General features: G+C 52.5%; 1 protein-coding gene and 1 long non-coding RNA gene across 7 annotated transcripts in view; one reads left to right on the top strand and one right to left on the bottom strand.

Annotated features, from left to right (window-relative positions):
* Positions 1-12,948, top strand: part of FSTL4 (follistatin like 4) — a 584,589-nt gene that overhangs the window by 461,324 nt on the left and 110,317 nt on the right. For all 6 annotated transcript variants that reach the window (XM_058736382.1, XM_058736366.1, XM_058736397.1 and 3 more), the window contains exon 6: positions 1,527-1,650. In XM_058736382.1, coding sequence (XP_058592365.1) covers positions 1,527-1,650 — 124 coding nt within the window. The remainder of the gene's footprint in view (positions 1-1,526; positions 1,651-12,948) is intronic.
* On the bottom strand, positions 6,331-7,757 carry LOC131515942 (uncharacterized). Its single transcript, XR_009263756.1, has 2 exons — positions 7,669-7,757; positions 6,331-6,681 (listed from the first exon to the last, which is right to left on the bottom strand). It is a non-coding gene; the product is annotated as an uncharacterized LOC131515942 (long non-coding RNA).

Genomic DNA, 12,948 nt, shown 5'->3' on the forward strand with positions numbered 1-12,948 from the left:
GGCTAAGACCCCAAGGAGCAGGGCCAGCCACCCACAGATGACCTGAGCCACTCTGGGAAAAGCCCAGGTCCTGTCAGTTACAGTTACCTTGCAAGAACAACCATCTGGCAGTTCCCTACACTACTGGCCGTTCAGGGAGCACTGAGAACAGGTGGATTTGGCTTGTCTTAGACAGAAGCGCCTGTGAGCTCTCGCCGCCCCAGCCCCATGTGGCTCCCAGGTGGCTGAGAAGTAAACAGAACCTTCCTAGTCATGTTGCTCTAACCTGGCAGGCACATGCCCCGAGGCACCTGAAGCCGTTAACAAGTATGGTAATCGGATTATGATTTGCTCTTTAAAACTTAATGTATTTAAAGTCCATTTCATAAAACTGCCAAGCAGAGCCCAGCTAAAGTGGGCCTTTCCTTGACACTGAATCAAAGGTGTTAGGGAAAAACTTGTCAGTCCTATGAAAAGTTAATCAATTTCCAATGTAGAAATAGACAAGGGGAAATTTCCATCTTTGGAAGATTGATTTCCGGCGTTCTGGTTGATCTCCCTTTTATTGAACACTTACTTGCTAGGTGAAGGGTCATTTTTTTTTTAACGTTATCACATTAAATTGCCTTTAACGTAACAGGCTAAGCTAAAACTGTTAAATAAAGAGAAAATGTCTCTGTCCCCGTCTCCCCACAAAATAAAATGAAATCACTTCCTTTCGTCTGAGATTTCGTTCTCAGCATTTTCCTTGCAAGACTTTAGTCCCGGAAAACCCAGCCTCTGGCTCCAGCTGTGTGAGGGTGCCTGGAATTTCCACCCTTAGTCACCTTTTGGCACCTGGCTGGTCATGCTGGCGAGGCCATGGCCAGAGAAAAGTTCATAAAGGCCCATCCGTAGCACCATGCCAGAATCCCAAAGGCAGACGTTTGTGCCCCTGGCAGAACGAGGCAGGCAGAGCCATGGAGCTCAAGCCAAGTCAGTAGAATGGCAGCTGCCCCTTTCTGGGGGGACAGGTGCTGTGACTAGCAGGTGCTGCCCTGAGATCTGTGAGGGCTTTTGGAGTGTGGGGGTCAGGCAGGCATGCACTGATGGAGAAGTGACCTTCCAGCTCTACGAAACTAGGAGCCTGAGGGACCTCAGCTGCGCTCAGCCACTGTTTCTTTGCTGAGTTAATCTGATCAGGCCCCTTCTCCTCCCTGTTTCCCCATCTGTAGCATGAAGGGGTAGACCAGGACCTGCAAAGATCATTCCCAATTGAGACCGTCTGGGATCTGTCCACCTGAACCCTCATCCCAACTCTGACCTGACCATTGCATGACCCTGGGAAAGTCCCTGCCCTCCCTGAGCCTCAGTTTTCTCATCTATAGAATGAGAGGGTGAGGCAAGACAAAACCAAAGAGCTTTGGGTGCTCCCCATGGCCCACTGAGCTGTCACTGGAGTCTTCACCCCTCCCTTGGGCGGTGACCACAGCCCCTCTTGGCTCCAGCCATGCCCACAGCCCTGAACTCACTCCCTGCTCTGGCCTCATCCCTTTCCTCACCCACAGCACGTGCTGAAGGAGCAGAACCTGGAGGAGGGCTTCCTGGGATGCTCACCGGGCGACCTCCTCCGATTTGATGACTACAACAACGATGGCTCCCTGACCCTCCACGAGCTCTACACAGCTTTCCGTAAGTCAGCCCCAATGAGGGGTGTGTGCGCGAATGGGCTTGTTTCCACAGGCGGGCTTGCGCCTCCCGCTTGCGGGGCTCTGGAGTCTGTCGTCAGTTGTCTCCATCATTGGTTTCTTTCATACGTGAAATCAGTTGAATTTGTTTTGCAACAAGCCTGAGCTTTAAGAAAAGGGTAAAGGAGCGTGGGTGGGAAGAAGGAACGCGCGATCTGTTCCTTTTGGGTAAAGGCCCTTCTTGGTGTCACTGGAGGAACCCAGAACTGTGATTTAAGTGTGGCTGGGAGGGCACTGCCAGATACCCGAGGGAGTCTATGACTCCAGGAGGCAGATTCTGCAGGAGCGTTCTGGAGGCTTGGCCGGGCAGGAGGAATGAGCTCCGGTAGAGAGCTCACAGAATTCAGCAGGGAGGAGAGGGGAGGGCAGTGCTGACCCCAAACTTGAGACAAGAAGGAACATTCTTGGCCTCAAAGAGATGGAACCCCTTTATGTTTCTTAAACATTCAGCCCCTGCTTAAAGCAGGTGATATGTGCATCCTGTGTGAGACACCCTTGGACATGACCTACGAGCTCACTGCTCCTACCAGCATGCCCTAGAATTTGGGGAATAGGTGTGAGACACCCCCTCTCCCCACCCACCGCCAAGGTGCAATGAGTACTCTCAAGCACAGATCCTCACATCCTCTCCCCAGCCTCAACCTCTACCTGGAGTTCGGCTTCTCAGAAAAGTATTCCTGCTTCGTGTTGACATTTCGTGCTGTTAATGCAAACATTCACAAGGCCTGAGAAGCAGTCATGATTCACTGGCAGGAAGGGCTCTTGTGGCAGATAGAGGAGGTACTCATATGACATGAGGAGAGAAACGAGTGGGACTCTTCCCTGGGGAAAGTCCATGAGCTTGACACAGGGGCAGAGAGGGCAGGAAGGGTGCCTTTCTGGTTCACAACATCCCTGTTGCCGAGGCTCAAAGTCCAACCCCCAATTACAGGGCTCTGCCTAATGTACTGTGATAGGTACCCATCGTCCTTCTCCCTGCCCACTACTGAAACTCCTATCGACGTACAGTAGTTTATAATAAGGTGCGAATGACTGGTAGGCTTAACCTGCTGTGGGAGGTGTTCGCCTTGTAGAGAAATTTATGCCTTGAAATAAATCTCTACATTTTAGGGGCACCTGGGTGGCTCAGTCGGTTGAGCGTCCGGCTTCGGCTCAGGTCATGATCTCACAGTTTGTGAGTTCGAGCCCCATGTCGGGCTCTGTGCTGACAGCTCAGAGCCCGGATAGAGCCTGTTTCGGATTCTGTGTCTCCCTCTCTCTCTGCTCCTCCCCTGCTCGTGTTCTGTCTGTCTCTCTCTCAAAAATAAATAAACATTAAAAAAAACTTTTTTAATAAATAAATCTCTACATTTTAGAATGTGTGGCAATATCAGCAACTCCCTAGACCTAGCTCATGAGAGCCAATGACTAGATTTTCAGCAATTTTGCAGGGAAACACTTGATAGCTTTAAATCAGCCATGGTGGGAGTATCTACACCACAGAAATTCATACCACACAAATGGTACAAAAGGGGGGGCACTTTCTTCCTCTGGAGAGCCAACTGTTAAGCACTGATATGCATGTCACTGGACAAGACCCTCCCTCCTGTCCTCAGTGTCCCCTCCTACAATATTCTCTCCACCTTCCCCACATAGGGACCCCCTGGTGATTCTAATCTCATAGAACATGAACAAGAAAAGAGCAGATGTCAAGGCAGATGACAGGGAGAGCATCCCTGCATGTCAGAAGAGGAGCAACCAGTGTCCTGGGCACAGCTCTGAGACATTCCCAGCAATGCTTTCTGTGCTCAGGCCTCTCTGCAAAAGATGGGAGGAAGGAAGAGGTCAATGCATAGAGCCAGGGACCCAGACTTGACTTCAGGGACTTGGAGGATGCACCAGGCATCACTACTGAGATGTCCCACGATGACATCATTAACCGGAGAATGGCACCACTTAGAACCATCCTGGTACCTGGTACCGCAGAAGCCTCTGCTCCGTGAGTTCTGTTTCTGAGAATCAGTCGGGGCCAAGGAGAAAACTGGCTTTACTCTTGAGGAAATGCAAGCATGCTGATTGCCCATGATGAAAAAGGCCTCCCTGGCCTCCCTAATGAAGGTCATTATAAACATGAGCTACCTGTGGAAAAGGAGGGATGTCATTACTTCACCTCCAGCCATATGTCTCATGCAGAGCAATGTGGGATGTGTTTCCTTCGTTCCTGGATTATTATTTGAAAAGCTTTATAATCATCATTTTTAAAGCAAATTAGAATCTGCTGTTGCCTTGGACTTGTTTTGAACCAGGCAGCCAAACCATTCATCACAGCCCAGCCCCAAAAATAGATATGCAATAAAATGTAAACTCACAGCCATTAAGGAAGCCACAAAATGAGTTAACCCAGCCATAAAGGCCTGACACGCGGCCACTCGGAGCATGAGGCATCAATGGTTTTTCAAAGTCATAGGGACTCTATATGAAATTCCCATAGCTGTGGGAATGAATTTATGGTTCAGTGAATGTTAAATAGGTAATTGAAATGAGACATATAGGTACAACTTATTACCCAGAAATCAATGGACATTAAAGAAACCTCACTAAAACTAAGAAAGTAATATCTCAAGCACTTCAGCAACAACATTTTGGATTTAATTTAAAAACTGGAGCCAATGGGCTGGCATGGGTTGAGACTTTGACATTATATTTTTCTTTTTTTGCCAGGGTCCTTGGGCACCAGGCAGGACGGGGTCTGTGGGGTACCTCCTGGCAAGACTTGGCCACTCTGTTAAAGGATGGGTCTGCAGGACCTCTGCCTGAGAAGGGGGTTGTATTAAGTTTTTGGTGTTGTGTTGGGCAGTGGGTTGGTGGAGGGGGGCGGGGTCTCCTAAATTGCATCTTCTCATGCAGCTGGCTTAGCTCAGGCTGGGCCGGTGTGTGCCATTGTCTGCAGCTGGCTGGGGGCATTGCCAGAAACCCCAAGGCTGGCAGCTGCCGTGCTCCGCTGAGCTGGTTCATGCTGGGGCTGCACCCTCTTCCTGTCTCTGCGGAACAGGTGACCCCTCCCAGGGAGGAGGGCAGAGGCCAGGTACCTCAGCCATGGGAGTCAGTCCTGTGGCTGACTGTCAGATGGAGCTAAATCTCCTACTCATCCGTCTCTGTACACTGGCGGGCGTGAAATATGAGGGTGGCCTCCCTCTCTTTCTCCATCTATCACCTGAACATTCTCTTCGAGTGGCTTTTGGCTTTCCATATCATGGCCTGATCTCGGAACTAAGGGTACAGTGTTCTCTCACCACGTGCCCTCCACCCTCCCCAGCACCACCACCCCCTCCCCATCCCCGGCCACACCGGCTGCAGAGCCACTGCTCCTCTCCTTGAGGCAGAGGCCCAGGCCCCACGGTCCTTGGTGAGCAAGATGTCCATGCATCACAATAAATTAATCTCAAAGTTGCTCGTTTAAAAAGCTTTCCAATAATGCATGTTTCTGCACTTTTCTGAATGTTTAGATTGGGATCATGGGGAAAACATATTGTTTAAATGGGGATTTTTCTTTCGCTTTCAATTCTTTACAAGCTTCTTCTGCTTTTTGGAAAGATACTTGTCCTTTTCATTGATCCTGTGAGGGCGATGTGTCGGCTGGGAAGGAAAGGTTTGAGCGGCGAGCCGGGCAGGATGCAGGGCTTCACATGCTAATGTTCTGGGGTCACAGATGCACTGTGTCACGGAGGAGAACTGCAGGCAGAGGCCTGTGTGGGAGCAGGACACCCTCCCTGCACTCCAGGCAAGCAAGACAGAACACAGTGGTTTCATCAGATTATCACACTACCTCTGTATCCAGGGCAACTCTGTGAAACAGAGGAGATGGTCACCTGGCGAATTTACCGCTGCGTTTCTGCTGTCACTGCTACAAAATGGAAGGAAGGTGCAGCTTTACCTTCCATGCTCTCATCCTCTGGAAAAAGGGGTGCCCGGCACAGGCCTGACACCGTGTCAGACACGGTACGTCAGGCAGCCCTCAAGCCAGCCTGTGCTGGGCACGGTGCTAAAGCTAAACACCCAAATCCATCTGGCTCCTTATCTGTGTAAGGGGAGTTCAGGCTCTCTTCACAGGGTGAGAATGCCGCTTTACCCTCCTCCGTTTGGTCCCTGAGTTTTCAGTCATGAGTACCAACATTTCAGAGAGCAAAACTTTATCTCTTTCATTCTTGGCTTTGGAGAGCAAGAGATACGTGTGCATGAGCCTCAGTGCCGGTGGAGGCCAAGACCACTGTTGACATGACACCCTTAACCCCAAATGGAGAAACTGGTTGCCTCACAGAGGACTTGCAAATCACGTGTCCAAAAAATCAGATTCACTGCCCTTGGTCCCTCCTGCACTCAAGGGTATAAAATAGCTAACCTGGCTCGGCCAAAGGAGGAATTGACAATCGGGAGACAAGAGGGGCTGAGAGGTGTCCCTCCCAAGGACAGAAGTGAGGGTGCTTTCTCCTCCCCTCAGGCATAGAGAGACGGCCTCCATGTGAGCTTGCTATGTGCCCCTGAAGCCAAAGCCAGTGTGCCATCTGAATGATTTTGCTTGTTAACAACACTGGAGTTAATAGTGGATTCTTAACATCGAGTCCTATAAAATGACACCTCACATTAATCATGTGTCAGCACTGTGTATTATGACCCAGTTTTACAGATGAAGAGACAAAAACTCAGCGAACTTATGTGGCTAACCCATAGTCACACAGCAGAATCATGATTGAACGCAAATATCTAGTTCCAGAAACTCCTCGTGCATTTCAACACACTTTACGACTCATTGGCATTCTCCAGTAACGAGAGTCTCACTGTCCCCACAGCGTGTTTCCCTAAATTTCACGTCTCAGCTCACTGCTCTCCTCCTCTAGGAAGTCTTCCTCGGTTTCTCTTCCTTCCACAGAGCCCCACACATCTTCCTGTGTGTGTTCACATCCCTGAGTTCACCTCTCCACAGTAACAAGGCTGTGGCCTGATGGTTCAGTGTCAAAGCTGGTTCAAATCCTCCTTCCGCCGCTTACTAGCTACATGACCTTGAACAATCCTTTACCAGAACTAAACCTGAGCTTCACGTTGCTCGTCTGTAAAATGGCTTCATGACCATCACAGACGTGTACTCAGCACTAGTAAATGCTAAGTGCTGAGTAATCATGAACCAAGTAGGTCAGGGACGGACGTGAAGATTTTTGCGTGTTTTCCCCGCAGCCCCCACTGCTCCCAGCCCCGTCACCCTGTGCCGTTGTCATTATTATCCTGCCCCAAATTAGTGTATAGGCTCCAGGATGCCAGAGGCTGTTTTGCTCTCCATGCCTATCATGGGGTCTGGCACCCAGGAAACCCTTGGCCCATGTTTGTTTACTGAGGGGATGAAGCAGACCTCTCTGCTTGCCAGAGGTCCAAACACACTGTAACTGTCACTAAAGGTCCCAGAGGGTCTTTGCACGTCTCCAGGGGAGCAGAGGAAGCACCTTGTTGGAGCCCCACAGCCAGAACCCCCACTGAGGAAGCACCGGCCAGGTTGGACCCAGCCAGCAAGGGCACCCCTGTGGCTTCCCTAGCAGCCCCAGACATTTCTGATCACCTGCATGAGTGACCGGGGTGGGAGGTGAGCCCTGATGCCCACATGGGCCTAATGCTTCCTTAATGAAGACGAAAGCTGCTTGTCCCATAAAGCTCCCATCCTGCTCCTGGGGCCACTAATTGGCCATTCAGCCCTCCTCAGGATAAGTGTTCTGTTAGGCTGTTAGGCTACCTGCCCGCTGCTTAATTACCTCTACCTCTGACAACTGTGTGTGGAGATAAGGGCTCCCGCTCAGGGCTGCCATGGAAGGAGCCTGCAGCCCACACCCCCACCCCCACCCCCCTCACACCCTGGCTGTGAGAGGACCAGGCACAGGCCCTCTGGCTCCTGCCATTCCCACCAGGAGAGTGGCTCTCATCTCTGTGCAAATCCATGTACCTTGGGACTTAATTCATCAGCATACAACATGGGGTTGTACTTCCTCTGAGTGTAGCTCCTGGGAACCTGAAGGACCCGCCAGCTCAGCCCCGGCTGGGCCCCCAGGGCCACCTCCCTCCCTCCTGAGGCCACATCACAATGGCAAAGGCAACACCCACACAGCATGCCCTCCTGAAAACTGGAGACCCTGGCCTCTCGAGGAACCGCCCCCTCCTCCCCGAAGCTGGGCCCTGGCAGAATAGGAGGGCAGGCCTCTTGAGCAAAACCCCTGAGCACAGACACCCAAGCTCCCTGACTCAGGTCAATGCCAAAAATATCAAAGGAAGCAATACTATGACTGGATCACTGTTGGAAGACAGGGCAGGTGTGCCCTGAAGCTGGTGTGGGCCGGGCTCCAGGAAAGGAGGGACAGCACCTGGGCCGGGGGTGCAGGCCTACTCTCTCCGCTCAGGTACAGTTGGAGGGCAGTGCCCATGTAAGGAGCAGGCCAGCTGACTGGAACATTTCAGGGGCACCAGGCCAGGGCAGGAAGACCACACATGGGGACAGGTTCAGAAGCAGAGACCAGAAGGGGAAGGAGGAGGAAAGCATCAGGTCGGGAAACATGCACAGAGCCTGCTCTCTGGCAGGCAACATAGCTGTGAGCGGGCCTTGCCCACAGGGAGCTTGCAGGCTGGCACACAGCAAATAAAGTAGGAGCCGGGACAGGAGAGAGGCCACCTGGCCTGGATCTGTGCAAGCCTCTCGAGCCGGCGCCCAGCCTGTGAGGCACCTGCAGGTGTGCTGGCCCAGCAAGTCCCCAGGGAGGATCCTGAGTATCAGCTAGAGCCATGCACTCAGCCCTGGAAAACCCCTGTGGCCACTAGAGCCTTCTAGTTTCCACTAATGATGGTCAGGACAGAAAAGCAAGCAGGGCTGCTGTGTAAGGAGCTGCCCCAGTGCCTGAGCTCTGTCCTCCCAGGTGCCTCTTCTCAGGGGGCACATGAGCAGCCCTCCCTCTGCCCCAGCTGTGCCCAAAAAGCCATCGGCAGCTGCTGGGCTGGGGTCGATGCTCAGTGAGTGCCTCCTCCCTGGGGAGCGGGCTGGTGGAATGGGGACCCCCGTACATCTACCAGGGCTCTGGGGTGGGGCCATCTCGCCCTCATCATGCCATGGAAGAGTCGGCTCTGAATCAGAACTGCTGTTTGCTGGCCAATTTCTGCCTCTTGGGAGTTTCGAACCCAGACGCCTCTTGCTCAGGTTTGCTTCTACCAGTTGCATTGTCGGCCTGCAGTTTCCCGCATTGTCTGGAGCTGAGTCTTCAAGCACTTTCCATTTTTAAAGATCTCAGCTGGAAGCTGTCAATGGCCTCAGTGCAGAGCAATTGAATAGTAGAAAATGAACTAATTACAGGTTGTTATTGAAAATCTATTATATACAAATTGCAAAGAAAACTCATTAAAACATGATACTTTGGTGCTTTAAAAAAAAAAAAAAAAAACCCTCCTCTTGGAGGAAGATGCAGGGGCAAGATGGCTGGATACATGTTCCTCATGTCCCAGAGTAACAATTCCCAGCAGGTCTGCAGATCAGGCTCTGGCCTCCTGTCACACAGCCCAGCCTGACATTAGGCACTACAGAGAAACCTGAAATTTTGCATGGTACAGAGAGTTCTCTGAATGTTAGTAAATACTCAGAAATGGCTGCAGAGGAAACAAAGAATTTCATTACAAAGATATAAAATGAGAACAATTTTAATGTCAGCTTCTTACCAGGATAGCACCCTATCGTCCTCATAAATGTCACTGTTTCTACAAAGCATTTGCGAGGACTTCAAAGGACTTCAACATGCAATTAAGCACTCAAGGTCACATTACCGATTTCTAAGCTTGCTCCATGGCACTGGAGTGTGGAGAAGCCTAGGGATGTGTGTGAATGGCTGAGCCGCCCAGAGCCTGGATCTCAAAGGGGCTCCTTGGATGCCGAGGCCTCTTCCCAGGCTCCAGGCAAGGGCCCAGATAGCAAGCTGAGGCCAATGCAGGGGTGCATCCCAGCCTGCTGTCTCCTGGGCCTGCCATCCGCGCCGGAGTCTCAGTGTGGGGGTGGCCCGGGTGGCAGGTGTAAGCTCTCTTAACTCTCAGGGACCCTTAGTGCTCTGAGGTGTGGAGAAGGCTCACCCCCTGTGTTTCTGAAAAAAGGGCTCTCCCCAAGGCTGTACACTTGGAGCACAAATCCCTTGGCCTCTGCCTCTGGCTTCCCTTCTCTCTAGCCGCCTGTTTTCAGGCTCTGTGATGATGCTCCTCAAAACCCTTTATCACCACCACTATGCAGGCCCAGCTCATGAGCCATGCTGGGGAGTGGAGGGGCGCATGAGGGCTCTGCTCACACGTGCATAGTGACTGAGTGCGTCAGCAGCATGTGGCCCACACTCAGGCGTGGGATTACTCACAAGCCCCAGCACCAGGGTGGCTCCTGGCAGGACGTAGCTGGAGAATTAGGCCCTGGTGACAGGCAGGACCTGGAGAGACAGAGAGAGGTGTCTTCTTCCGGGAGAGGAAAAAAGGGCAGGAGATGCCCAAGCTGCTGCTGACTGCCAGAAGCAGGCCTTCAAGTGGCAACCGAAGGGCTAGTTGGAGACCTCAGACCACAGCCAGTGACCCACCTTGGGTCTCTTCTGCATCAGCAACACCCGCTGGCTTGTTGGTCCCTACCTTATGGTGACTGTTACTCATCAACCCTCCAGCCCCAAAGGCTGACCGTGCCTCATCCTGGCCCAGGGCCCAGCCCCTCCCAGGTTCTCCCTCTGGGCAGGAAAGATGGTAAACAGTTGAAATATGGGCAGACGCCAAAAGACCAAAAGCTCCTGAGCAAAGGTCACAGCAGGAGGGTCAGGACAGCCACAAACCCAGGAGGCAGAAGAGAGGGAAGGAAAGGAAGGGCTGCATCTGAGAGAAGGTGAAGTTGTTGCCTGAAGCATTTTGTTCCAGCTGGAGAACAAGGCAGGAGCAAGAGAGAGAGGAGCCTGGAGCTTTCCAGAAGGTGGATGTTCAGCCTGTTATATAGTAGGTGCTTGATAAACATTCGCGGAAAGGATTAAAGACCATGATGGATTTGTTTGTTTGTTTTACTGGTAATAAAGAGAAAAGGTTCAGAGTGGTTGTAGCAGTTCCCAGACAGGTGGTAGAGGCCATCCTATCCCCCACACCTGGTTAGCTGCCCACAACTCCACAGTGGTGGTGGGTTGGCAGAGAAAAGAGATATGCTGTGTGATCTGCAGCCCCTCCCTCAGTTTGGAAGGCCCCCACTCGTGCTCCCTTCCACTCACTGCTGTCCTGATGGGACTTGTCTCTCCCCAAAAGCTAGCCTTCCCCCTGACCGTGCCAAGCCACCTTCAGATCCCCTTATAACTCTGGCATCTGACAAACCCTCACCAAATGCCTCCCAGAGGCTCCCAGGCTAGACACTGTAAGGGGTCCCAGGGCCAAAGGGGGGACTGGGATTTAAATGCTCTTTGCAGTAAATCAGGAACAGGGGAGGTATTGTCCACTGAAGAAGGAGGACACGTTCCGATTCTGGGTAGAAGGCAAGTCTGCTGACAACCATCTGCTCAGAGCCCCGAGTTCCTGTTCTGGCTCTCACAGGGTTTGGTAGGGTGCTGGGGGCTGCAGACTTGGGCCTCTGCTTAGGAAGGCTGCTGCCGTCGTTGGCCCGGTGGGATCCAGGTTGGTACTGGGATGAGCAAACATGCATAACTAGTTGGTTAAACTTGGGTTGGACTCAGCAGGGGCACGGGAAGGAAAATCAGTTTCGTTCTCATCTGTGCAGACTCTCCCGTGAATCCCGAAGTTTTTGTTGCCTGTGGGGCTGAGGCGGGGGATGAGCTAGGACCACCCCCATGTGTGGCTGCCACACAAAGCAGCCTTACTGTCGCCCTTTAAAACACGGGGCTACTTGGCCACGGTTTCCCACGTCCAGCTTTGGCCGGGATTCTAGCCATCTGGCACCGTCCCTTTCCTTGTCCAGCTCCACACTTGTGATCTGCCCAGGGAAGGTGGGAAGGAGCCTGGTGTGTGAGCTGCCCCAGGCAGCCGGCAAGCTGGGCCCTTAGAGAACTATTTTTCTCCAGATGGCATGGGCGTTTTGTCTTCAGACAGGTGCTTCGGGCGCAACAACTGTTTGTACACTTGTCGGGATTGCAAATCGCATCCGGGTGGGACGGAAATGGGGCCCAAAGGACTCCGCCCCCTCCATGGGTAGCAGGAGGGGTAGTGCGGGCTGGCAGGTGGCTCATCAGAGTAGCTACTCTGGGTTCTCTTGTCTTCCCAAAAGCTCTCAAGCCCTCCAGACAGGGCCATTCCTGAGCTGAGTGCTGGCCACATGCCAGACATTGCACCAGGCACCTGGCAGGTCTCCCTCCTCATCCCCTGAGTCCTAAAGGTAAGGAAACTGAGGCCCAGGGAGACTGAGGCCTGCCAATTCCAGGGTGCTGGCTACATGCCCTGCTGTAACCGGGACCCTTTGGAGTCTCCATTTCTTCCCCTAGAGACCCAGTTCCAGAGAGACCACAGTCATCTGTGACTGAGGGGGAGGACAGAGTGCGCAGTGTGCTGTTACAGAGGCCAAGGTCTCTGCACCTGCATGCCCAGTGTGGGTCCCCACATCCAAGCCCGTGTGCCGCAGGTGTTTCAGACACATTGACCCAGATCCCTTAGGACCAGTGAGCTTTAGCTCTGCAGGGAAACAGGACCCCCAGGAGCCTCCCTGTCACACAGAACAGGCATCCCCATGCTCCCTGAGTGATCAGGTCCCCCATGGAGGGATGTTTTCCTCTTAAACACAAAGCCCACTGAACACCCATCCCTTCTCAGCTCTCACAGATAAATGCACTCCCAGAGACTCCTCTTTTTAGCCCCATCCAGCCCTAGCGTTGGTCCCAACTTCAAAAGTCCGCCTCTGTGCAACAATGCTTAGAAATGCGGGGCGCCTGGGTGGCGCAGTCGGTTAAGCGTCCGACTTCAGCCAGGTCACGATCTCGCGGTCCGTGAGTTCGAGCCCCGCGTCAGGCTCTGGGCTGATGGCTCGGAGCCTGGAGCCTGTTTCCGATTCTGTGTGTCCCTCTCTCTCTGCCCCTCCCCCATTCATGCTCTGTCTCTCTCTGTACCAAAAATAAATAAAAAGCGTTGAAAAAAAAAATTAAAAAAAAAAAAAAAAAAAAAAAAGAAATGCGCTGACACTTGACAGCAGGTTCAAAGTCAGGGAGAGGACAGCTTGGAAACAGGAGTCACACGGTGCCTTTCGTGT

The sequence above is a fragment of the Neofelis nebulosa genome, chromosome 1, assembly GCF_028018385.1.
Source record: "Neofelis nebulosa isolate mNeoNeb1 chromosome 1, mNeoNeb1.pri, whole genome shotgun sequence".
In the NCBI taxonomy this organism is placed as follows: Eukaryota; Metazoa; Chordata; class Mammalia; order Carnivora; family Felidae; genus Neofelis; species Neofelis nebulosa.